Source organism: Catharus ustulatus, chromosome 3 (assembly GCF_009819885.2).
Source record: "Catharus ustulatus isolate bCatUst1 chromosome 3, bCatUst1.pri.v2, whole genome shotgun sequence".
NCBI classification, from domain to species: Eukaryota; Metazoa; Chordata; class Aves; order Passeriformes; family Turdidae; genus Catharus; species Catharus ustulatus.
The window spans coordinates 38,341,962-38,369,170 of record NC_046223.1 but is presented as its reverse complement, the minus strand read 5'-3'; the positions used below and the strand labels follow the sequence as shown (position 1 = coordinate 38,369,170).

At 39.3% G+C, this 27,209-nt stretch overlaps 1 protein-coding gene across 8 annotated transcripts in view; it reads right to left on the bottom strand.

Annotated features, from left to right (window-relative positions):
* LTBP1 (latent transforming growth factor beta binding protein 1) overlaps positions 1 to 27,209 on the bottom strand; it is a 189,190-nt gene that overhangs the window by 6,475 nt on the left and 155,506 nt on the right. For 7 of the 8 annotated variants that reach the window (XM_033055515.2, XM_033055518.2, XM_033055516.2 and 4 more), the window contains 7 exons: positions 27,083 to 27,208; positions 24,712 to 24,855; positions 16,649 to 16,831; positions 15,256 to 15,342; positions 12,945 to 13,073; positions 11,484 to 11,624; positions 9,013 to 9,183 (listed from right to left, as the gene is read on the bottom strand). In XM_033055515.2, coding sequence (XP_032911406.1) covers positions 9,013 to 9,183; positions 11,484 to 11,624; positions 12,945 to 13,073; positions 15,256 to 15,342; positions 16,649 to 16,831; positions 24,712 to 24,855; positions 27,083 to 27,208 — 981 coding nt within the window. The remainder of the gene's footprint in view (positions 1 to 9,012; positions 9,184 to 11,483; positions 11,625 to 12,944; positions 13,074 to 15,255; positions 15,343 to 16,648; positions 16,832 to 24,711; positions 24,856 to 27,082; position 27,209) is intronic. The other variant, XM_033055517.2, reaches the window with a different exon arrangement.

Genomic DNA, 27,209 nt, shown 5'->3' with positions numbered 1-27,209 from the left:
CATTCTGTGGAACAAAGGTTATCCCAGACCATCATGGGTGCTAGCAGAATCTTCTTCAAAAGAAGTAAATTGGGACAGGTACAGCCAATATTTCTAGGACTATCAGCTAACCTGCAGAAATCAGATTCTAAAATAGCACACACTTATCTATAAGCTGTATCTTCAACAGACAGGCTTAAAAGTGTGAGTGCTGTTCAAAGTCTCCTTGGCTGTGAACCTCAAAGACCATGGGGAAACACACAGGAGAAATAGTTACATCTGATTTTGTGCTTCTCTTTAAAAGCTAGACTATACAAGTTGAGACCAAAGCAACTCTTCATTTGAGGTGTCAGAGTCCATGTACGAAATGCTTATGCAGAGTTTGACTCCTTTATAAATCAAATAAAAATTGTGTCAGCTCTGTTTCTATTACCCTTTATAAAAGTCATACAATTTATTTGAAAACAGAAATATTGTTAAAATACAGCAGCCAGGTGCTCCTTTACTGTTGTTACAGTCTATTTGGCATCTGCTTCTGTGAAGGTTGCCTGGTGTTCTGAGAATCAGGCAGAGAAAGGACGGGAAAGAAAAACCACCAAAAGAGAGGGAGGAAAAAAAGCCCTAAGCAGATACAAAATCCAAGAATTGCAGATGGTTGCAGAGCCAGAAACCTCACGCTGTGTAGAACTGTCCCAGACAGCAAATAGTTGGATAAGTCCAGACTGCCTCTAGACAGTACAAAACACAGCCCTACTTGCTGTCCAGCACTGCAATTTTATTTTTACAGGTAGTATCTCCTCCACCTGGAACGATTTTACTTAGTACTGAAAAACCCAAAGTGTTCAAAAAGTCTGTTTGAATTCTGTGGTCAACAACTTGGCCCTTTGAGAGCACAAGACGGAGCAGCACAGGCAAAGCTTGCCTGTGCACACCCAGAGCTGCCATGGCTGCCACTCCAAGTCTGCAGCATGAACTCCCCAGAGAACTTACAAATCATTGTATGCCCCACCACATTCTGCTGCAAGAGCAAAGTGGTTTCCTTTGAGGTATGTTCTCCAGAATATATTTATATACAGTAATAATATTCAAACACCACTTTTCTCTCCCAGAGAACAAAGTACACTGCCCAAGAGCAACATCCCAGGGCACAGGAAACAAAGCCAGCATGGCGAAATAAACTACATATAGCAAAAGTTACTTACATCCCTTGACTGCACAGCTTCCCACTGTGATAATAAGCATAGTTTTAGGAGGTGTCATAGGACCACAGACACCCCATTCTTTGTTCCCCACATCTAACCCCAGATTAACATCCATGCATGGGGACAGGTTATCATCTCAGAGTGACCCCTTCATTCGTATGTACACACAGGAAAGCTATGCAGAGTAGGAAAAGCACTTTCTCACAGATGCCCACAAATGTTCTTGGCAAAGGAAATCTGTGTTCTACCACAAAATACTAATTCATCTGGCTTGTGTGGAGGAAACCACCACATAAAAACAGTCAGTGAAAGGCAAAGGGACAAGACAAGCAGCTCTCAGAGATCACTGCTTCTTCCACATGAATATGATCTGATGGGAAGGACTGAGCAGAACCTGGACACTGGCTTCCCAGATTACTCAGTGCTAATTTTGCCATTAGTAATTTAAACAATGTTTTAGCTCTGAAGGAAGCAGTTGGAAGTTTTGAAAATCCGTAGAGCTGGAGCTCTCATGTACATGATAATTGTGTAGTTTGACAGGTGTGCAAGACTATTTTATATTGCATGTCTGCCAATGCAAAGTTGTTTAACGTCTAAAAAGGAATTAAGAAATGTTGACAATAGAAACTCCTTTCCTGCCCCACTGGTCCCTCAAAAATTAAGTTCTGAATGTCTGCATTTTTAGGTCTTATAACTATAATACTTCTCTATTACTGTATGTTCTGTTTAGCTGCTCAAGTATTGTAGACTAAATCTCTTGTCTTTTACAATGTGTTGATTCTGTCACTTGGTGCTTGGGCAATAAACCCAAGGGGAGCAACAGCAACTCACCTAAGAAACCAACAACAGAAATTTGGGATCAGTAACAATGGTAAGTTATCTGTTCTGGTGAGTTATCTATTCCACTTTTCTCAGCTTTTCTTTTTCTTCTTCTTTCTCTTTCTTTTTTTTTTTTTTTTTCCCCCAAGGGAAAAAAAGGGTGGGCAGAGAAGACAGTATAAAGACTGAAAGGTATACAGGGGGGGCACATTCTAGAAGGGTCATGAGAACTGGTGTTTTGAAATAAGGTAGACTTGAGAATTGGATCCCTGACAGAAATGAACCCATCAGAGTACCTCTGTGGAGGATAGAACAAGTTACAGCAATGACACTTTATGTTGTCTTAAACTTTTCCCCTTGCTATGTTATGTTCCTACAGTTCAAATTAAAAATAATGTATTTTGGGTGCTGGTCACAGTTTTCCAGGGGAGGGAACTAAATGAACAGAGTGCTGTAAGATTTGTGGGTAAAAGCACGACTGCTGCACAGAAACTTGTAGGCAAGTATTCAAATGGGAGAACAGTATGACATTGCCCTAGGGAGATGACAACAGGAGACTGAGATCAAGAAGGTGGTAAGGGGGCACAGACCAAGAGAGAATGTGTAACTATCCTTGAATGACAGAAACATTTTAGCTGTCACAAAAATTAGTGCTCACTTTGAAAAGAATCTTTCAAGTAAAGTTGAAAGAAAACATTCTATCAATCACAATGAATGAAGAAACTTTTCTATATGGGTTTATTTTTTCTACTCACTCATCTCTTGGCTGTGATCAGGGATAACACAACTACAGTTCAAGAGGAAAAAACCTCTTTGTTTTAAATATAGTTTAGTCTACATTGGTCCATGTGTTTCTAAGTTCTTCTCATAACTTGCAAATGAAGCATAGAGACAGCTTGTTGTATAACTTAGGGTGGCTATTATAAAAGGAAGCTGATGTATGCTTCCAAAAATGTAAAGGATATTTTTAAAGTCAGATGTTTTGCATATTAAACAAGTGTTAGGGGATTACATCTAGACACACATGTGCACTGGCACAGATGTTAGCTGTAATTGGTAATGAAAGCTCAGCTGACAGAGACAACACAATATAAATTGGATGGACCCACTGGCTTTTAGGTGCCTGTTAGCAAAATGTTAGCTGTGCAAATGTGCATCTAATTTGCATACATCGTTGTAACTGAGCAAGCCCTTGTGAGCCTTACTTGTACCCAGAGGCCAAAAATCCTATTGTCAGAAACATTATTGCATATTTCATGTATTTAAAGCAAAATAATTTATAAAAAGCTCTTCCTGACACAACCATACCACAGCCAGTCCAGCTCCTGAGAATTGTCACCATCACACACACAAAAATAAGCCAAGACTAAGAAACCAAACCAGATCCTCCAAATTATTTAAGAATGCAAGTTTCACCAAAGGTTCTGGACATCAGTCTAAATTGGTTAAGTTTATGCTGTCTTAGGAGATTGCATCATATGTGAACCAAAGCTAAAGGTATTTCTGCTCTATATTTAGATTGCGCTATTTGACAATTTTGGTAACTTCACTGATGTTGCCCATGGATAGAGGCTAAAGTTTGCAGTGAACAGCATTCACGTCTATCCTACAACTTAAGAAAAAGGTAAGGGTATCAGTCTTAGAGGTTATTTTTCATTAATTAAGAAAGATGTTCATATCCTCTCATGGACACACTCTAAATGAAATCCCTGAAAAAGATTCACAGTGGATGTAAAGCTCTTGCTAAACTAAAATAATTAACAAATTGATTGTCTCAAAACCTTTTGTTAGTTCCTCTACTAATGCTGCTCGAGATTCCTAAAATTATCTTCCCTCTCCTTTTGCTCCAAGTAGATAGTTAAAAGTTGTAGTAAGTCAGGTTGTTTCAGACACAATTTTGCATGTAGCTTTCTGACTCCTTGCTGATTTCCATGTACGCTTGGAATGTGAGGTTCCACGAGAAAGAACCTTCAGCCAAAGCTACTCTGCATACTCTCCTAACCTTCAGGAAAAGCACTGAAACTCTTCATCAACAGAAATTAAATCTGCCAAAAATCTGCACAACTGAACACAAGAATTTGAATATTCAAGGCCCAATCACTACACTATTTTAAGCCCAGAAGATATAATCTATTTGACCATAGCACATACCACAAAGGAAGGAGACAAAATGCCATCCTAAATGGAAAAATTAGCAATGACCTACAGAAAGGAATCCAGTGCCTCCCTGCTGATCTTGACCATCCCAAAAGAGGACAGATGAAAACTCATCCTTTATACACATTGGTTTTCCCTGTACTTCCAGATCTTCATGAGTGATATTAGCCAGAACTTGAAGGGAACACTATGTTCTCATAGTATGGAAGCTCAGCCCAGAACTAACTCATAATGTTTACAAAGGATACACAGAGTTCCTTTGCAACAAAAATGCAATCCAAACAATCTGTTCTGCCAGAAATGGGCAGAACTCAATTCCATGTAGGCATCTCTGAGGGTCTGCATCTGAAATAGTTGTTCATTGTCCATTTTAATCCATGGAAAGACATAACCACTTCCAGGACATCATCTCATTGTAAAGCACTTGTCTAGAACAGGTCAGGGGAATATATTGCTCAGGGTGCTGATTTATCTTTCCTGATGAAAGGAAAAACTGGCAGGACCAGCACTAATGTGGGTTTCTGTATAAAAAACACAACATGAAATTGTGCAAGAGAGATCCTACAGTATACAACATCCTAGCTGATTGACATTACCCACTACTCTCAGTGTTCTCCTAGCATGGGCTTTGCAAATGCTAAGGTGGAGATAAAGAGAAACTTCACATACAATTTGAACAGGAGCTCTTTATGTGACTTCTAATCCGACAGAAATCTGAAACATCTACTGACTGGAGATTTACCATTGTCTTTTCTGCAGATCTTCTAAATATAAAGTGGTTCCACATAAAACCCCACAAAGTAATAGAATTTAAAACTTAAGTGCAGAAAAAGTATTTTTAAGGATACAGATAAGCAGGCTGATAAACTGAATGCTGGTGCCTTTTACAGTTGCCTAAGAATGTGTTCATGGCATTATCTCAGCACTCACACCAACAAAAAGTCTGAGTTACAGATGTAGTAATGTACCCCCACTCTCAATAGTTATTAAAACATCTGCTAAAGCTGCTGAGTCCCAGACCCACCTCACCCTGTTTTTTTGTATGAAAGCTTCTCCAGGCATCCAGCTGCAGAGTACCCTCCTTAACTGACTGACATGTCTTTGGTTCTTGGGCTCCTAATATCACGGTACCAGTATCTTAAGGTGTTACTGAAGCAAAAGTGGTACTGCACTGCAATAGCCTCAAAACTATCATTTTACAAATACAAAAATAGGCTTTCTCTGTAAATTAAATGCTGACCCCAGCACACTACTCAACATTTTCTAGCTGATCTATCTCCTCCCTTCAAATTTCCTGTAACCATAACACCATGTCTAAAATCCATTCCAGTCCCCTAAGGATCTCACAGGAGCTTCTGGAGTCTCAGAACATTTATAGTTCAGGTCCTACAAGTTCAAGTCAACTTGAGGTGTATATGGCTTTATTTTAGATTTGAGACTTTTTCAGTCTGAGCCAGTTGCTCTGTTTTCTGCTATGGAGGCTTTGACCCAGCTGCTAAACCTATTGGTGCCTGTCCTGCTACCAGTTACCAGACTGTGGACTCTGGATAGAGAGAGTTGGGCTGTTAGGCACTAACAGTGAATTGACCAAGGCAGCAGAACTTCCAAAGGCAGGTAATCCAACATGTATTTTTTTGGGTGGGTGCAATGAAGAAAAGATGTTTTGCTGTTATTTTCTAAATCAAAAGGTATCCAATTTTCTAATTTTCCTCATCTGGTCAATTTCTACAGATTGCCAATGACAAACCTCTTGTAACACGGAAGTTTTTAAAGAATAATTACTAAACCATTATTACTGGTTTTTTTTGGAAAATACAGACTAATGACACGGTGAGCTCAGAGAGAATACATTTTGGTATTGGATGAAATCTGTGAAAGTCTTTATCTGCAATCTGATGATATCATAAGATAATCTAATTGAAAACGTCTTTACATCCCTGGTTTGCACGAGTCAGATGTACTCAACCACAGCACTGCAGCCCATGTCTGCAGTATTTTGATCAGGACCTTGAACTAATATTTTAAGGTTGTTCCTAGATGTTGCCATCAAAATACTTATCTGTTTTTCTGTTATTAAGATGTTACTGTTGATATTTGTTGCAGTATCAACAAATACTACTTATTTTTGCCTCACTCTCAAAATGTTTGGAGTAATTTCAGCAGTTTTTTTTTTAAATTAAGCACTGATTAGTAGTTTTTAGAAACAGTAGCAACCATGTAAGTTCTGTTTTCAGGCTGATTTAAGATTCTTTTTGCTTAATATGGATAAAATTCTTACAAAAGTGCTACATCTTCCCACTGGTTTTAGTGCTGGATCCTACTTGAACAGGATATTTAAATCTTGTAATGAAAAATGGAAGCACAAATTGGGTTACAAAAGCTAGAGGTTATTTTTAATAAAGCATTAATACATTTAGAAGGGACTTGCAAGAGTATAATTTATGGTAGTAGGCCTGTATTTCCTTCTTTCTAAGGGTGGTGATTAGATCTTCAAATACAATAGGACTATAAACAAGGTAAGAGGAAGCCACAGATCTGTACTATGATCCAACCCATTTCATGGTGAAAGTCTTGTGGTGATAATGCTTTTCACATTGCCAGGCATCCTTTAACACGTGCTACAAATCTTCAGAAAGCCCCTAACTGGGGAAATAAGCAAACACCTTCAGTAGTAAACCTGGCCAACACAATACCTAAGTATTTAAAAATGGAGAAATTCCAGGTTCCCCAGCCAGGACTTGAACCTGTGACCTGATGGCCTGAAGGTGTGAAAGCACTCTCTTGAGCCAATGATATCACTTTAAGTGCTACAGACTGAAGACATGTCAAATGAATCATTTATTCAGTTCAGTCAGCTTTAAATTTTTCTTGGTAAACGTTCCTGAAAACAGAGAAAGGCTTCCAGGTTTCTGTGTGGGTGAGTGCACATGTGTGTGAGGACAAATGAGCACATCCCATCTCCACTAAGAAATGAGAGCTTGTATGCTTGTTCTGACATAATAAAAATTCAATATGCTTTTATTTTTAACTGTGTTCCAATCTATATGGATAATTTAAAATATTTGAGATCAAAATATGCCCCATAGTTTCAGTTAAAGCAGATACTTTCAATGCAAATGAAACATCGCATAAAAATTAATGCTCTTCAGCTTTGACTAAGGATCATCCAACTGAAGTTTAGGATGTTATCCACTGGGAATCTCCATGTAATTTTTAAAATTAATTTCTCAATTTTCTTCATAGAGCTAGTGGGGATTTGCACCTCACTGTTGGCATAGGACTGAAGCTCCAGGATCCTGTGTTCCTAATGATCAAAATACACCTAATATTTTCAGACTGAAATAATTCAATTTTTTTAAACTCATATCAGCACTTTTCTTTAAATTAAAAGCTTCTGGGAATCCTCCATGATTGTGCTCTAGAGGAGAGCCTTAGAATTTGCAGCCTTTGTTCTGCAGCTATGTTTGGAATTTTTCATCTTCCCTTGTGAGGCAGGTTCTCTTTGCCTGACCATGTTGGTGGTCCTTCTTTCTTTACAGATTTATCTTGCTCTAAATGTAACTAGATAGAAATCTCCAGAAGTAAATCTTGTACTTAATTTAACTCTCTCTAACAGGAACAGCTTTTTTTTTGCTCTCTCAGGATTGCATGCTTGCATGACACAGATGGGTCACTCTCACCATGTGAATGAACTTTGTACAAAGAGAAACTCCTTTAATCTGCTCAATCTTTCCACTTGAGGAGCTCCAGTTCATAGCAACAATTCTTGCTGTTAGCTGTTGCCCTGTATTTGCCTTACATTTCTTTCCACTGCATTTGTTATTCTAGCAAGTACAGTAATTTGATGTCCTCATATAAGATTTGTTCTGACAAAGACATTTCAGAGATTTCCATATCTTATAAATCAAGCTGCTGTCATGCCCTGTTTTTCTTCTTCAGTCTCTTCCTGGGGTAAGCATCAGCCAGCAGTTACCCCAGCCAACATCATCAAAATCAAATGCTTTTTTTTCAATCGCTGCATTTCCAAAGCAAACTCAAACAAGTAAAGATATCTAAGAACAGGTTCAGGGACCTTGCAAGTAAATTATTAAAGCATACAACCCAAGCAGACAGAAACAACCACATAAATGCTTCACTGAGCTCCTCTGTGTAGTTTTTTAATTCCTGGGTTTTTGCTACAAGTAAAACATGTACCGCTTTAGCCACAACATTACCATTAGAGTAATACAGGCCCAAGTAAAAATCCAGGAATGTTCACAATAAAATGCTTTAACAGTGAAGGATGGTATTCCTACATGGAAAGGTATGTCACTGAAAGACAGACACATTTATAGTAAGAAAGCTGCATCCAAACTAGACCTTGGAGCAGTTTATACAGGACGGGGGGAAGAAGTTAGTATCATAACAGACTGTGTATACCAGGGCTGATGTATCTCAGCACAGCATGACATATACCTATCCTGCTTCCACTGGCCCCTTCTCCAGTCCCCAGACATAAATCTGTGTGTCAATGACATTTCTCTGTATCCATTCAGCTTTTGTAGTCACCACAAATAGCACCTTCTACCTGAAATACCATGGAAGAGTATCTGATTCCAAACATGGAAACAAAACAGTCTTTTAAAAATACAACAGCCAGCTTTTTTTTTCTATACACTGAATTATATACTCCCTGGAAATTCTTCAGTCCTTACTGGTAACCTATTTCCTTTAACTTGAGGGGGTAGGGTGGATTTTTGTTCTTTCTTATGTTACTGGTGCAGGTACAAATGCAAGGTACAATGCATTAATAACATCATTAAAGTGATGAAGTATTTCAGATTTCATTCTAGAAGTGACGTGTGCGTCTCCTTACCTGACTCCTTCATGGGACACAGCGCGCACTGCATGCCCCAGGCTTCCCCATACAGGCAGCAGCACTCCGTGTACGTGGTCTGCTTCCCAACCAGTGGTCGACTGCAGACAAAATCATCACTTAGGTGCTGCCAGCAAAGGTCCTGGTAGACCTCAGCTTCTTCAGTTTGTTCTGATGGAGAAGACAGGAGTAAGTCATCATCACAGCACAGTTATTTAAATAAGACACTGGTATGATGATAAATTTTATAAATTTAGATTGGAAAAATAACTTAGCTTTACAGACTTTGCTGAATACAATTTTGAGCTTAGAAGTCATCACCTTTTTTAAGTGCCTGAGGTGGCTCATCCCTTGAATGTTCAGCTTTGGAAAAATTTAAGGTTCTGAGTTGTCACATTAGGCCAATTTAAAAGCACATTGTGTTGGACACCCAAAACCCAAATCTTTCTAAATCACGGTTATTGCTGAATACTTAACACAGATTCAGCTTGGCTCTCATGGAAGTTAACAAAGCTTGACAAAAACCAGCATTGGGAGAGAGGTGAATGTTTGGGGAACTCCATCCACACAATGGATCTTTAAAAGCTGTTTTTTGCTTTTCTTATATTGCCATCAATGGCATCTGAAAGAACTTTTACAACTAGTGCAGAGCTGAACAAAAATTTTACATGGGCTCCCTGGGAGACTGGACAAATACTTGGAAGAGAGAGTCCCATTAACTAAACAGACAAACTACATCAGTCTCAGGAAATCCCCTGAGCTGAAAATAGCTGGAGGCTGAGAGAGTGCTGGGGAGGGTGAAGAGAAGTATTGTTTATCTGCCCTCCTGGTCCCTAATCATCCACTTACAGCTATTGTTAGAGACAGAACACTGCTGTGAACTACTGTCACATTCTTATGAACATTAACAAAAATCTGTACTTTTGTCAAGGCTGGAGTATTTCAGAGGCATAATAGTTTTGACACAGATCTCAGAAGAAACCATTCCCAGTCCCAGCAAGTTCTGATCACTGCTGATCGGAAGGAGAGGAACTGTAAACTTAATCTTCCACTTGGAATGTAAAAACCTCAGCACAATTGTTTTGTGAAGACATCTGCAAGGTTTTGATTTTGTTCCAACAGACAGTGAAAAATAAGTGTTGTCACAAATCAAGGTTCTGTTTTGTCTGTGCATATCCATTTACTGCATTTTTATATTATGCATGGGTGAGTACAGAACTGAAACCTCGCCCAAGAGCAAAACTGAGTTCTGAAAGCACAAAGGGGACCACAACTTAGATACCTATTCCAATAAGAGGCTGCCAGAACATGCAGTAAAAAGCAGCAGTGGGTCTCTGCAACCAACTCCAAATTCTGCTGGCAGCAAAGGAACCAGCCTTCCCCCTCCCCTCTGTGTGAGGGGGGCATTGCCTGTAGCGATACAAGGTTTGAGTGCTTTGTGCTGGCTGAGATGATCATTGCTGTGTCAGCCTGAATGTCTCATGACAGAAGACCCTTTGGGCTCCTGCATTCTGTTCACATCCTACATGAACCCAAAGGACAATCCTGCTCTTGGTTTGTTTAACTGAAGATTGAACAATAGAAATGCTGTGGCTCTTTCACACTCCCAGGCAACAGGGCGACTACATTACTCCTCAAAGTATCAGCCTTACAACTTGGAGTGACTAAAGCAGGCATTCAGTCTGTATTCCCATTTCCTTTTACAGAAGCATCTCAGGAAAATTCACTGCAAGTTGCAGGGACCAGAGGTCTGGATTTATGGCTATACAGTGCCAGCATTAAATCAAATCCATTGCAACAATTATTTCAAAGACATGAGTGGCATACACAAAGCTGTGCAGTCTGCATAATGCTCTGGATTTCTGAGACGTTTCTAAGAATCTCATATTATCTAATTCTTTTTTTTTCTGAAATCAGTGTCTACTGAGATTATAAGAACACAAAATGTTACTTTAACAGTGACATTGGAGCCCACAGCTTGAAACTGTGAGCTCAATGTACCTTCAATGTTAATCAGCTAAAAGCACACATACAATTTTAGCCATTTTCTCCTATATCCTGTCATTCCTGCTTTCATTTTACTTTGGTAGAATTGAATCTTGAGACTTAGCCTGCAGCCAAACCCCAGCCATACTGAGACAGCAAGCAGGCTGTGCCTCATTACCTACAAGGCTGGACAAGGCAGACGCAGAGCTGGTGAACTGGCTGAAGACTCCTCAGCCCGAGCCTAATCTCACAATACTTCCAGCAATGTCCTGTCTGTATAGGCAAAGTGGAGCACTGTGGAGTCCTACATCACGATGCCTTCTGGAGCAACAGACGACGGTCCAAGCATTGCCTTTCAAAATCCTCCAGAAGAGCAGGCTCATCCAAGGATGACCCAGTCTAAGCTTAGACTTTGGGTCTGTAGCCATGTCAGCACCACCTCGTAGAGGTGTACTCACTTCAGTAATATGTATAATGGATCATACCACTCGAATCTGCTGGTCTGATGCATCGCTTTTCTGTTGCGTCCAAAACCATTGGGTGTGTACAGAAACAGTTGTAAGATCCTTCTGTGTTAATGCACTGGCCATCAATACAGCTGTTTGGGTCCTGACATTCATCCGTGTCTTTAAAATGGAAGGAAATGTATCAAGGAGAGCCAGCACAAAGTATTTGCATTGTGTTAATCTATGTTTCTATTTTCCTATAACAGGAGCAGACTTCCCTGCATGCCTTCTGTAAATTACCACAAATACACATTGCTGGCAAAAAAATCCTGACTGTGCCCATGGAGAAGGACAGACATCTGAAGGATGCTGACCACTGATCCTCAAGTCTTAGGGAGCTAGTAGGGAGAAGTACTACGGAGGATAAGGAGGCTTATTGGAGGGGTTGCAGTGCCAGGAATACTCTGCATCCAGAATAGCTGCCACTGCTTCCCACATTTGTTTCCCTTTAGGACAATACCAGCTGCCATTAGAAGTGGGCATACTCTTAGTGATTCTTCACGGACTTGTCAGAAGAAGAGATCACCTTACCTAGTCATGGTATTTCTTAGTTTGTCTTGGAATGCAAAAGCTGAAATTTAGCTCAAAGGGAAGAAAAGGCCACTTCAGATAAATTACATTTAATCAGCTAGAATCCCACCCTTTGTAAAGAATAATCATAGAATCCCAAGGTAAAAGGCTCTCTTATTGCAGTTGCAAAAATTGCTTCCTTTCATTATGCTATTCTGCACATTATACATAGTTCTCTGCTTACAAAGCAAAATCCAGGGTCATGGTCATGAGTAATTTTAGTTGAATACCAGAACCAAAGGAGTACAAGGTTGTGCAGGCTAAAATAGGCTTATCAATGACCTCAACTGTAATTTCAGATTGCATATTAACTCCTTGTGGAAAATATCTGTCCTTGAAACAAAAAAAGAGTCTGCGTTAATTTAATATAGTAAACCCAGAACACTTACCAAATGAAAGGTGAGCTTCACCATACAGCCTTTCACTGGTGAGCCCATATACAAAGAACAGAAGGCTAAATTGTACCTTGGCAGAGTGAAGCAGCAGTGTGCATGTAAGGAGGGAGCCCCTCTGATCACTTTGTGCTGCCTGCATTAAGGCTGCACAGCCCTTGACTATGCACTCAAAGGAAAACAGAAGGCTGTTCTGGAGATGCAAACTCCTGGGAGTAATTTGCTGAAAAAGGAGGCAAATAAAGCAAACCCTGCTCTAAATGCCACAGCTATGTCATCCAGAATTGCTGCTCAGCTAAGCAGAAGGAAGGGAAATGACCCAATGCATCTTACAAAGCTGCTACAGGAGTTCAGAGGCCCAGTGTTTCTCCCCTTACTGGGAATGCCACAGCACTGATGGGAATCCTGCTGTATGAGTCTGCTTGTTTTGCCCATCTGCATACCATTATAGTGACAAGACCATTTTAAATAAACTTACCAAAGCACTGGAGCTTAACAGGGTCATAGTATGTGCCTTGTTTGCAGTAGCACTCATAACCTGGCTGTGTATTCAAACAGAAGCCGTTTTTACAGATTTCTTGTCCAAAGAGTTGGCATTCATCAGCATCTGCGGAAAAAACCAATGTGTTATCATTGCTATTATGATGCCACATAGACAAGCAAGATGGAATAAATCCTATACACTTCTCTGTTCAAGCAAACTTCAGTTTATAAAGAAAATCCCAGGAGCACAGATATCCACGGAAAGAAAACCCCTCAGATAACGGGTGAGGAAGAGGCTATGTAGCCAGAATGGAAAAGGAAAAATTGGTGAACCATTACTTCCCCTTGTCAGAATTAAGTCCCATGGCACACAGAGCTCTTAACTCCAAGCAAAACAGATGTATTTTCCCATATAATTTGCTTTACTGAAAGTATTCCCACTATGGACCTAATTTAAGCACACCATGCGGTTACCAAACTAGCTAAGCAGCTATGCTTATGGATGGACTCTGTGACTGCTCTTCTCTTTGCAGAGAGTTTGGTGACTCTGCTGTGCACAGCAGGAAATCTTCCAATCCACACTGCTCCTGGCTTTGTTTCTCAAAGCACAGCTTTAGTGTAGCCTCCCCCCACCACAGAACCAGTTGTGTCTGTGGCTGAACACAGAGCTACTGACAGCTGACAAAGAGAATCTGCCACACTTTCAAGTGAGGCTAAATGTTTTCAGGGAGGTTTCATGGAAAATATATGCCAGCTCATATATAGTTTTTCACAGTTGTACGCATTTTTCCCAGTCTTGTATTTATGTATTTGTTACTGTTGGAATTCTATTCACTTCCTTTTTTCCAGCCTACTTTTCATTTGCTAGACCTACTTAGAGTAGTCTGTTAAAGCGAGGTTGGTAGTAAAAAATGGCAATAAAAAGCACAACTTAAAGTAGGTCATTCTTCTCTCAACACCAATTGTTTTAATCCGCTGTCTTCTATATATTTACTCCCCATTTATTCTGGAGAAACACAGATTTTATCCCAAAGCTGTAATTTCCAGCAGTACAGTAGTTTTAAAGGTGAATTATTCAAATGCTTTCTTTTTTCCAGAAGAACTGAAATATCTAGAAAATGATTTATTTTTACATCCACTCTTTCAGCCACTAAGTGGTTACAAACATTAAATATTTTGACTGTTTCGCAGCAAGAACAATGCAAAGATTAATAAAAAATGTCATGTTCACATCTGTCTTTTTCCTGTGAAACATGGGAAATGTGAAAGCCTGGAAGAAAAGCCAAGAAAGGCTAGCGAGCTATTCACTTCTGACAGATAATTCCAATAAGGAAACAGGAACTGCTCCTACCAGCAGAAGTTTGTGGACAAAAGCAACAGTAACATTTTAGTTAGTATAACAGAGAAAGATCACATTACTAAAAGAGCACATTAGTAAAAGTTATTTATCTAGTGTTTGTCCTCTGTGCCATTCCTAAGGTTTTACAACATAAATTTACTGAAAAGAAAAGAAGTCTTATTATGGCAGGGATTTATGGAAGATATTTCCACATAAACTATTTCCACATTTCAGTATTTATAGCAGCTAGAGATTATTGTCAACCCTGAGGTAGCACAAAAACGCAGATTTTATCTGAGATGCATTTAGATATGCTGCACACACAGCAAGTTCCAAACCCCCATGGTGAATATATACAGAAATCTTGAATCTGTAAAGATAAACAATACCCTTAAACTCTCAAAGTCTTTAAGATGAGTTCTGTGACAACTGCTTCTCAAACCCAAAAAGAAATTTTGCTGATCTTACTTTTCCTTCTTGGTGATGCCAGCTTCCTCCCACCCACATTCACCAACTTCTATCACCCTGATTTCTTTACTACCACTACAACCAGTAATTATTCATGAAATTCTGTAATGAAAACATCATTGCTGAACTCTCTTCAGTTTTTATATTCATTCTCCCTTGCAGGCCAAATGTTCAACAGGGCTCTCTATTCTCTTCCAACTCCTCACACATATATTTACAAATTTAAGCTGGCATTGTATTCCATATGTAAATGAGTGGTTTTGTGGTTAGTGGTCACAGCACCTATTCTCACAATATATAGGACTTAGCAGAAATTAAACCAGAATATTACAGAGACTGTGTAATTGACACTCTTAACAACCTGTAAAATGATGATTTTCAGTTTTTTCATCACCTAATAAAATTTGAATTAGTATGTTTACATTCCTGGCCCACATTTCTAGTCAATCAACTACCAGAACTTCTGAAATAATTAAACTTAATACAAGTCAGTACTGACCTTTGTAATTCTGAGCAAGAAGCCCGTAAGATGAATCTCCAGAGGGAATGAAACCTTTTCCTTCAGGACACAAATCAGTAAATTCAGCTGGGAGAAAAAGAAAACAAAAAATTATGTTGTTAAGAATAAGGTATTCACACATGTAGTGTTACATGTATTTCAGGGTACTTTGAGGTATCTGCCTTGTTTGCATCTACCAGGCAATCATACACACATTTAGTTTAATGGGGGATGTTAAATGCCACAGCCTGACTTTTCCCTGCTCTCAGTTTGCAGAGCTAGCTTTCACAACCTCGCTAGGTCGCCCACAGCATCACAGAGCTCCAGGCAAACTCATTTCTCTTGCTCTTTGGCAGGAGAATGTGCTCCTTAGTAGGTTTCATGGTGCACTGCAGTTATAACAATACCAGTAGCCAAATTATCTTAATTAAAGCTAGCATGGGCCTCTCTGAGCTACGGTGCAAGCTGCAATCTAGGCATACTCCAGCTGAGATACAAACCCCTGTTCACATTCTTCAGTCCTCATACAGGAAAAACACTAATTGACTGCAACAGGAGAACATGGTGTGCATTACAGAGAGAAATTATTTCAAGTGTCTTGGAGACTATATAGAATCAAACAAACCTATCCAAGCAGAGAGGCCCCTTTTTCATTATGCATTTCATTTCAGTTTGACTGATTCTAAGGTACAGTTAAAACAGGAATTAAATGTGACGATGCATTTCTGTGAAAAGTAATCTTTAGCATTTAATCTCAAAGTTTAGGCTGTTCTCTCTTACGTGATTTTTTTTCCAGCTGCATTCTGAATTTCAGCCATCCCTGTTTATGTTTCAAGTACTGTTTTCAAAACTTGTGACAAATATTACATGACTCTGTTTGTCTAAATTAATATTTAGAGGTTAAACAATGGCCTACATAGAGCATTATTAACTGAACAGTTCAGTAAGTTGCAAAATGTAAAACTAGTGCCATAATTTATATATCGGTAAGCTGTCACGCTGCAGAAACAGCATGATAAAGAATAGCTGCAGCCTCAAAAATGTTGTAATGGTTACCTTTGTTTTCCAGCTTGTGGAAAAAAATCTAACATGTTACCATAGCATCTGGACAAAGCTTTTGTGAGAATCCGTATTTGCTTAAAATCAGTTGGAGTTAACACTATTCAGTAACAGGCTCTTTTTATCCCTGGGGCAACAGCAGAGAAGCCAATGGATTTACACCAGGTACGAATTTTTCTTATCACCTTTTCCTCTGTTCTAATGGATAAGTCATGACTAAATACTACAGAATATGGGACTTAATGAGCAAGCCTTCTCTAAAGGCAAAGCACACTCTGCTAACATAAACAAAATGCTTCAAAAGCTTGCAAAGGGACAGAAGGCCTCCTCTTACCAGTTCCAATGACAGGGCATGGGAAGATTTCACAGTTATCACCCCAACCAGCACCCAAGGTACAGCAGCATTCTTGTTTGGTTACATTGGATGTAAGCACGTTGTCACAGAAATTAGCATCATTCAGATTGTAGTAGCACTCCTTCTTTCCATCTTCTTGTTGATCTGCCTCTACTGGCATTTCTAAGGCGGAAAAGAAAACATAAACTATATGAGATGACACATGAAATTAGTCACTTTTCCAGGAGGTGAAAAGAGCAGAGAAGAAAATGGTTGAGTACAAATTTTGGTTTAACTTTTTGACATTAGAAAGAATGATGGAAGTTGATGACTTTCCTCTGGCTTTTTCAGACCTGTTCTCCAACTTGACCATAAAAGGATTCCTCCAATTTGTACTTCTATCATTTTCAAGCAATGCATGAAGTACCTGCTCTCATGTTGTGCTGCTAATGGCCATGGCCAGCTTTTGACATGATGCTCTTCACATATGAATCCAAAAGCTCTTCGCAGAGGTAAGCAAATATTACAACCTCATTTTTTCAGATAAAGGAGCTAAGACATGAATTGAAAAGACTCAGTTTTAAAAAGAATGAGCGTTCACAGCCCCTTTTAATTTCACTGGGAAAAAAAGTGTGCTCCACATTAAAATACAATGCCCTTTATGATTTTTGCAAATGTAACTTACTGACTCCATGGTAAGCAGAGGAATATAATGCAGATGTCAAGTTAACTGACTCTGCATTTTATTTTAAAATAGGAATCCAGCCAAGAAGGCAGATTCATTGCCTTAAGCATTGAGTGGGTCCTCTCTCAATATTTATATGGACTGGAGGCAAAATAGTCTGTCCCACAGATCCAATAAATACCCTATTAGTATAAAGGTCAAAGACCTTTTGAAAACAAGGCACACCTAAAGTACACCAAGAAGTGATTTTGAAAAGAAATACCTATTTAAAGCTTCTGTGTTTGCAGAGCTCTGTCTACCTAACATTTCACTTCACAAAAATTATAATCAAGGGCTCAAAAGTGGGAACTACCATATAAATTGTTATTCACACTTGATCGATATCAAAAGCTTTTCACAGGCCATCAGTAAAGAAACCAAGTTTTAAAATTACATATGCTCACATTTATTAATCAAACCCAAAACTTTATTCAGGAATTTGAGATGGATAAATCTTGAGGTGACTAGCTAATTTCCTTTTTATCTAGGGAAATTCTTTATGCTTAGTACTTAACAAATGTCTAACTCACAAAAAACCCATTAATTAAAATTATTTCATGTTGGCTGATTTTTCACTCTTTGAGATTTCATTAAGTTCACCCAGGCTCTGGCACAACAGGCAAGCATGAGATGTTTCTCAAGAAATAGAGCTATTGAGGCAGGAATCAGAACCTCTGTTTTATAGAACAACAGTGCATTTCAAGATGCTGCTGCAATGAATGCTGGTTTCAAGGTGCAGCAGGAAAATCGTAACAGAGTTGCTATCAGGGACATGGTGGGATGACTTGCACTACTGGAGCACTGCAATGAATTGTTGTAAACCCTTGAGAAGGGATAGGCAAGGAAAGAGAGGCAGTGGGGTAGCCCTCAGTGTTAGGGAGTGTCCCAATTGCCTGGAGTTGAACGAGGATGACAACAGGGCTGAAAGTTTATGGGAAAGAATCAGGGGAAAGGTCAACAAGGCAGGTATCCTGGGGGGAGCTTTGTAAACCACCCAGCCAGGATGGAGAGGCAGAAGAAATATTCTATAAGCAGTTGGGATAAGTCTTGCAATCCCTGGTCCTTATTGTTGTGGCAGACTTCAGCATACCAAATGTCTGCTAGAAATACAACACAGCAGAGAGGAAGCAGTCTAGGAGATTCCTGGAGTGCGTGGAAGAGAAATTCCTGACATAGCTGGTGAGGAAACAACCAGGAGAGGTGCCCCATAGGACTTGCTGTCTGTGAACAGAGAAGGACTGGTGGGTGATGTGGTGGTCAGAGGCCGTCTTGGGAAAAGCAATGAGGGAATGATAGTGATTGTGATTCTTTGGAAGTAAGGAGGGGTGCCAGCAGTTCTGCCACCTTGGACTTCCAGAGGGCAAGCTTTCACCTCTTTGGGAGACTCATCGAGAGACTCCTTAAGGCAGCAGTCCTGAAGGGCAAAAGAATCCAGGAGGGCTGGATGTGCTTGAGGAAGAAGATCTTAAAGGTATGGGAGCAGGCCCTCCCTATGTGCTGAAAGATGAGACAGGAGAGAAGATGAGCAGCCTGCCTGAACAGAGAGCTTTGGCTGAAGCTTGGGAAAGAACGTGAATCACCTTTGAAACAAGAAGCAAGCAACTCTGGAGCGGGTTTTAAGATCCCACTTAAAAAGTGTTTGTGAGGTGGGAGCTTGAAGATAATGATGTTCAATAAATGCTGAAGGAATTAAATGAACTCCAGCTCTCGCTGCTTCAATCCTATTACCACTGCCCACCCACATTCCCTAAAGCAGATGGAACAGGGGAACTTTACTGGGCATACAGATACTAGATCCATTTGGAAAAAAGCAGATTTAAAAATGTCAGCATGGATTGCCTATTATTGCACTTCAATAGTATGAACATGTGTAATAGTTCTTTTTGTTTCTAATTAGACACAGACAATTGGATTTATTTTTATTTTCCTCAGAAAAGTGACTTCAGTTTTGGGAGGCTGAGGGGCTGGCAGACACTTCCATTAAAATTTACTGTAATGTTGTCACCTACAAGACTTTGCAGTTTTGCCAAAATAACTAAATTGTACGTTAAAGGATACACCCAGCTGGCTGCTTATTTCAGCTTTGTTAACTTAGCCTGTGGTCAACCCTCATCTGATAATTACAATTTTCCATAATGTGTTGAATTTCATCAATTGAGGTGGTTTTGTGGTATCAGTTGTTATCCAATAGGAACTATACAAAGACTATCATGTCACTGAAATGAAGCTGAACTAAATCTGCCATTCCAAGATGAGAGAGCAGTACTTCAGTCACCAATTTATACATTTTCCTTGGCCACTTGCCATCTGTCTAAATGAATCAAAGCCAAATCTGCATTAGAAGAGACAGCCTGGCTGTTTTCATGCTGTTTATCCAAGAAAGAACACCAGAAGCTGCCCTGGGAGGAAGGGGAGATAGTCTCATCATGCCCTTGTTTATTCCCATTTTACATATGATGTGCTGGTTTCTCCTCCCATTATCTGTTCAGAAGCTTAAATGGCTGTTGTTTACACAGCTGTAAGTGAGGGTTAGTCAAGAAGGCATCATGAATGTTTGGAAAGCAAATGAGGCACAAACCTTTTTTTTTTTTTTTTAAACCAAGACCAGTCTATGTTTACAAGCTTGTCATTTCTCTGTCACAGATTATTAACCATTTAGTAAACAGGCTGTTTTTGAAAGTGATTTCACTAGGTATGTTGACAAAATATGACAGAAAATGAATACTTATTTTTTGCATAATTGTTGCTTCTGTTTCTTTGCTTTTTCTTTTAAGAAAATGTAAAATATCTCTCTACCTAAGGCATGCAGATAAAGGAAAATAATTTTCCCACATTGCTGATATATCTGTTCTATTAACAGCCTAAGAGAAAAAAATCTGTATAGTTGTTGCTGATTTGATTCGGAAGTATTTCTTAGAAATAGATTTATATACAGTAATTTCATGATTATAAGCCGCACCTGATTATAAGCCGCACATCCGGGTGTCGGCAACTGTCTTGGGTTACAATACAGGATGTGATAAAAGGTATCTATTCTATCACCATCTGTTGAGGGTGGGGGCAGTGATCCTTATCTCAATGTGAGATATTCTGCTAATGGGCCATCCATTGAAACCAGGCAGGGCATTGTTCTTTATCTTTTCACAACCCATCCTTCCTCCAGGGAGTCATTTTCTGCTGATGGCCCGTTGAGTCCCACTGTGCTGCCTTTCTCAATTAATGTATTCAACCCCCCTCCTTTTTTACTGTCCCCCACAGTAATATCCAGCTTCAACACCAGTTAAGCTTTGGCCACACTAATTTTCTTCCAACAGTGGTGAGCAGCATCTCCGTATTCTTCTCCAGTTATCTGACCTTCCTTTCACTGGACATATACCTCCTTTTTTTTGCCTTAGCTCCAAAAGAAGATCCTTGCTCAGACAAACTGGTCTTCTGCCTCACCTTCTTGACTTTCCACATTTTGGAATTGCATGCTCCTGTGCTGCTAGGCTGTGGCACTTAAAAAGTAACCAGCACTAAATACACCCCAACACCTTCAAGAGCTTTTCTCAGGGAACCTTGCTAACTAGCTCACTGAGAAGCCTGAAGTCTGCTATTCTCATATCTTCAGAGCTGAAGCTGGCAGTTTCCTCTTGTCACTAGGTTTTAAACTCTATTGCTTCATAGTCTCTGTGCCCAAGACAGCCATCAATCACCACTTGAGTCATGAGACCCTCCTTGTTAGTAAGGAACAAATCAAAAATGGCATCATTCCTAGTTGGCTTCCTTAGCACCCATACCATGAAGTTAGCATCCAGGTGTGTTAGAAATCTTCTGGATCTGTTTGTACCACCTGTTGTTGCTAGTTAACATCTGGCAAGTTGAAGTCCCCCCAAAGGAGAAGGGAAGTTGATTAGAGGTTCCATTAGTTCCTCAAAGAACAATTAATTATTCAGTGTCATTGTCCTGGTTAGGTGGTTTATAGTAGACTCCCACTATGACATCCATGTTCTTTGTTTATCCCTTAATCCTTACCTGGAGACTTTAAACCATACTATTGCCAAACGTAAGCTCCATACATTCCAGCCACCTCCCTTGCCTGAAGAACCTGCAAACATCCAGTGTGGCACTCCAGGCATAGTTTCATCCCACCAGGTTTCCCTTAGGCCAATGATGTTGTATCTCTGCAAGCACTTCTATTGAAACATGCCACCCCAAATCATATTTGTTATAATCCTCAAATATTCACTGTCCATTATAGCTCCTGGATTCAATGATATGAATCAACCTATTAGCAAAATATTAGTCTCTATTAGTAGTTCAAATGCATACTACAACATACAACAGTCAAAACCACAATTGTACTCAAACTTATTATTATTTATTACTATTACCAATTATAACTCAAAATGCATTGAGCTTGGCACTTTCTAGAAATGGATCACAAATAGCTTTATATAGTTTGTTAAAAGAATAAATCAGAAGACTTCAACCCAAAGTATGCATTTTTTCTCTCTTAGGTACAAAGATGTAAAGGATTTATTCTGTAAAAAACAGAATAAAGTTCTTTCCTCCTTTATCTTGCTTCTGAAATATTTCCTACATTTTATGAATGGCAGGGCAGAGAAGAGCGGAATGAGACAATCAAGCCTTGCACAATTTTTTGCACTTTTGGGGTTTTTTTGACTGGAAAGTGACACCAGGTGCTTAAATTCCTGATACACTGGGAGGATTGTTTCAAGGCACAGCTAACAACAGACAAATTTCCAGCAAGAGGAATCTAAATAAAAGGAAGCCTTGAGAGCCCTAAGGGCAAGTAAAGAAAGGTGTGAACACAGAGCACTCCATAAATCCAACATGGAAGAAAAGTCCCAAATTAAAGTAATATTTGAACAAATGTCACCTATTTGTACTTCATACAAGGTGGACAAACACTTCTTTATGCCCAAAATACAGAAGGAGAAATAAGCAAGAGCTGGCTGGATGAGACTGAACTATAGATAGCTGCAACAGGATAACATAGATTAAGTTTTTCCTTTTAAGTTCTGCCTTTCATAAGCATGGTGCAAACTAATGCTGACAGATTATGTCCATATGCACCACAAGAGCTTTGGAAGCACAACACCTGACTTGAGCATGTGGCTTGTCATAGCCAGAGAGGATGTGTGGCTCTTCCAGCATTCTTCGCAGTAAGAATAGTTTATAAGAAAAACTAACAACAGTCTTTTCTCCTTTTACTTTGGAAGAAAAGAGGACAGTAGTATTTCTGTTCCAAGTACTGCTATTTTGCATTATTCTAGTCCAAGACTATAAGATGTAAAGTACTTCTCTCTAGCTCCTTGTGCTCTCCTATGAGAGATCTTGATGACCTTATCAGAGAAGAGACAAAGGCAAATATGTATTTTGTTAGGGCCTGATGAAGCCTGGAGGGGAAGGAAGAACAGTTACTTTCCAGACTGATCTCAGCAAAGCTGTGCTCACTGCAGACAGCACAACAGAGTTAGTACTGACAGTAGAGTATCCATCTGTTGACAGTACAATTGGTCACACTGAGTTCTTCATCCCCTTCTTCCCCACAGTAATGCTAGGGTATGTCCTCAAATGTCCCTTGGACGTGAGTTCTTTTTACATGACTCAGGTCCTCTGCTAATTTTTTAGTTTTGGTTTTGTTTCATCAGCTAGCTGAACTCTCCTAAGCACTATCTCCTCACAGCCCAAAATGTTTGTCAATCAGCTGTTAATGATATTTCACAGGCATCTTCTTGAGTACTGTTGAGTGCTACATTCAGTGATCTAAACACTTGTGACAATGAGGTCATGGATATTTCAATCCTCTTAACAAGTCTGAAAGACCATGAGTGATAGGAGAAAACAGCCACAGCCTAGAAGCTGTAAAGTCAACATTCAAAAAAGTCAAAAAAGCCAATTCCTCTAAGGCTTTCTGAAAGATAGATCAACCTGCAGTGTAAGAAAACAAGGAAAAGAAATACCAAGATTTGCATTCTGGAGGGGAAAAAGTGCTGTGCAAATGAATCCTATAATTTCTTGTACTTTGTTCATCCTTACTGTGGGTTTGTTCCTTTCTCCAAACTGGATCAGTGTAGAAATGTGAAGGCAACTTTAAGAGTTCTAAACTAATTTTCAACTACTGTATTTCCAGTAGTATTTTCAACACTCAAAACATTTTATAAGAAAAGCTCAAAAATCCAGTACAATGGACTAGTTGGAAAAACAGGAGTAAACCAGGCAAGGACACTTCAAGAGAGACTGACAATAGAGGTATTAGGACCTACAACAATTTAGTGGTTTGGGTTTTTGCCTTCCTAACAACCTTCTCTTAGGACTTACATTAATTCTAGATAATGCTAACAAGATATCACTATTGTGCTGATTTTGGCTGGTATAGAGTTCTTCACAGTACCTGGTAGGGGGCTGTATTTTGGATTTGTGCTGAACACAGGGTTGATAATATTGTGACGTTTTTGTTATTGCTGAGCAGGGCTTACACAGAGCCAAGGCCTTTCCTGCTTTTTGTTCTGCCACACTGGTGAGGAAGTTGGGGGTACATGGAAGGTTGAGGGGAGACACAGCCAGGACAGGCGACCCAAACTGACCAAAAGGATATTCCAGACTGAATGACATCATGCTCAGTATATAAAACAAGGAGAAGAAAGAGGAAGAGGGGGATATTTAGAGTGATGGCTTTTGTCTTCCCAAGTCACTGTTACATGTGTGAGGCCCTGCTCTCCTGGAGATGGCTGAACACCTGCCTGCCCATGGGTAGCACTCAAGTAATTCCTTTATTTTCTTTGCCAGTGTGTGTGGCTTTTGATATCCCTATTAATCTGTCTTTATCTCAACCCATGAGCTTTCTAGCGGACTGAGTGAGTGGCTGCTTGGGGCTTGGTTGCCCTCTGGGGTGAAACTACAGTAACTAAACACATCTTCTGGTTTTAATAATATGCTCCCTTAAACATTGTCCAAGCGTACTAATGGGTGTTTGTAAAAGTTTGGCCAAAACCCAAAATCACTCAGGTCACAGACTCGATTCCATATCAGATTTCATTGTTACAGTACAGCCAACAAAACAGTTTACTCTTACCTACAGTAACTGCTCAATATTACTGCTAAGTCTGTTGATGTATAACATTTAGAAGATGCTTCTGTTATATTTTCACTGCTAATGATTCAGTGCAAACATATTCTGTCCTAGAAAAACCTCCTCTCATGCACACACTTTCAAGACAAAGACAAAGTTTTACATTTTTCTGGTGCAATACTTCAACCAGTTTTGCCTTTCCAAAGGTGCTGTGTGCAGCTGAAATCATGCCAAGCATGCAAAAATCCGCTGGCGTTTTACCTGGTGAGGTACGGAAGCGACACTGTCCGGTCATTGGATCATACTCCTGGTTTTCATTAGAGCACAGGCACAGGAATGAACCATCAACATTTTCACAGAGGGCCTCGCCACATACTCCACTCAACATTTCACATTCATTCACATCTGGGGAAAAAATCCGAACATAAATCAGCTGAGACCCACTACTGACTGTTCTTTTATCTGCTGTATCTGTGCCAATATTGTCTGCCAGATTACAGATGTGATCTCTGGGGAAGGATTAAAAACTCACTAATACCTAAGTGGATTCATAAACAAGTAGTAAGTTCTTTGAAATAAAGACCCCTGAAAGCCACAGTACAGTTTACACACTATTAGTGCTGATTAGGTGCTGATTGTAGACCAGAACACAGTTTTTTTTGTGTTTCCCATTGTTAAATACTTGCTTTTCTCTGTATTCTCTTATTGGGATTTAAGATTCAGAGTAATTTGTTTTCTTAACTTTATTATCAAACTTTCACTAAACTCAAGGAGCAAAATGAACAGGTTTTGGTGTGATTAAGACTGCACTACAAAACAGAGAATTCATTTTTCTCCCCAAAATACCATTTTTCTTGTAAACAACCACCAAACAGTGAATTGCCCAGCCCCACTGTGACCATATGTCTATCATATGCATGGACTCACAGGCTGCTCTGGCATCCATAGAAGTTATGCCCAGGTCATCCAGGGACCCCCGCTGAACACTACAAAATTCCTCTTGCCAAAAAATTTCACACATTTTTAATTTGGATTCCATACACCTGCTAACTAGCCTACCCTGAAATGCTTTTTTGACTGATAGAAGAGTTGTCTGTTTCTTAAACAAGAATTAACAAATACTATCAGGATCATTTCACTTGACTTTCTTTTTAGTTGCTGAAGTTGACATTTGAAAATCTACCTTGTCTACTAATAAGAGAATTTCATTAGAAGACAGAAAATATGCTGATTAATATCAGAAATTGTAACTTCTGTATCACAATTCAGAAATTCCTATAACTGAGTGTGGTCTAACATATAACTTGTGAAACAGTATTTCATCTTTTTAACCTCTTGCCTATTAAAATCTAGTCATCTGAATAAATGCTGATTTTTTATCAATTTTTATATAAATCTGGATGTTAACTTAGAGTTTGCTCACATTTAAAAAATATATTCAGATGTTTCTTATCTTTTTACTGGGTTCCTGTCATAAGGAGTAAGTCCTCTTTGGAGAACATTGCCTCGTCAGGAACTAGAGACTTACTTTTTTCTTAAATTGTTTTGGTTGATATCTGGCTTCAAAATTTATAAGAGTATTTTATACTTATAGTGTTATACAAGAAAAAACAAAAAACAAATGCATTACTTTGTAGTTCAGAGCTACTTCAGTGAGAACTTCAAATTAAACCTAGTTTCACACCACCCTTTCCTTCCCCTTTTTATTTTTTATTATTTTCTTTGCTTCATTTGTTTTCATCCATAAAAAGTCACTGTATGACAAAATGTGCCTTGGTATGCAGCAAAGTAAGTGTCAAATGGCATAAAGAATTTTGTAACAAAACTATTTAATATATTAGAAAATGCATACACTCTGTAAAACTTCTAATTCCTCCTCTCTGTTTGGCATTCCATTTAGGTCTCTGTTACTGGTAAATGTGTTTCATCATAAGTCTGGCTTGAAGAAATTGCTTAATGAATACCTTTCCTTGATCTGGCATTAATTTTATATTACAAACTTGTGTTGCCTCAATCTCCAGCCATCACTATTAACAACAGATCTGGAAACCTATTAGTCACAAATGAAATGTGCAGTATTCACACATCACCAAAAACCCACATTGTTTCATGGTGACAGGTGTCTTTCCTGCAGTGGAAGCTAATGTTAAAATCTCTTTAAACACCATATGCCTAGGGAGGTGCCATCTAATTCAGCCTGGCTGTGCCACATTCCAGATGTTATTTCCTGCAGGGTGTAGTGCAGGGTCCTGGTTACTCAGCTAAGAAACTAAACAGATGTAGCACTTACACAAACTAAAATATTAAATTCATACTATTATATTTGTGAACGGCCATGACATGCAGAAACAGGGAGGTTTCTTGGGTTTTTTAAAAGAAAAAAGTGATTCAGCTTATTTGCTGCCAGCTTCTGTTCGTCCTGATAAAAGGTTTTCATTTAATAGATACAAAGTAAAGTTGCCGTCTGGCACAAAGTTCAGCAAGTAAAGACGTGCTCAATCCTATTTTACTAGTAAGTGGTATAACTTTAATAAAAAGTGACAGAAAGCAAAAATGTGAAATGCATTTTGCTGGAATGCTGTTTTTGCTCCCTTGAACTTTGCAGCAGTGACCACAGCAACCATGAACTCACCTGTACACCCTTGCCCATCCTGTGTGTCCTGGTACCCTTGGTAACAGAGGCAGCGGTAGGAGCCATCCATGTTTTCACAGAACCCGTGACTGCCACACACTGTGCCATTCATACATTCATCCACATC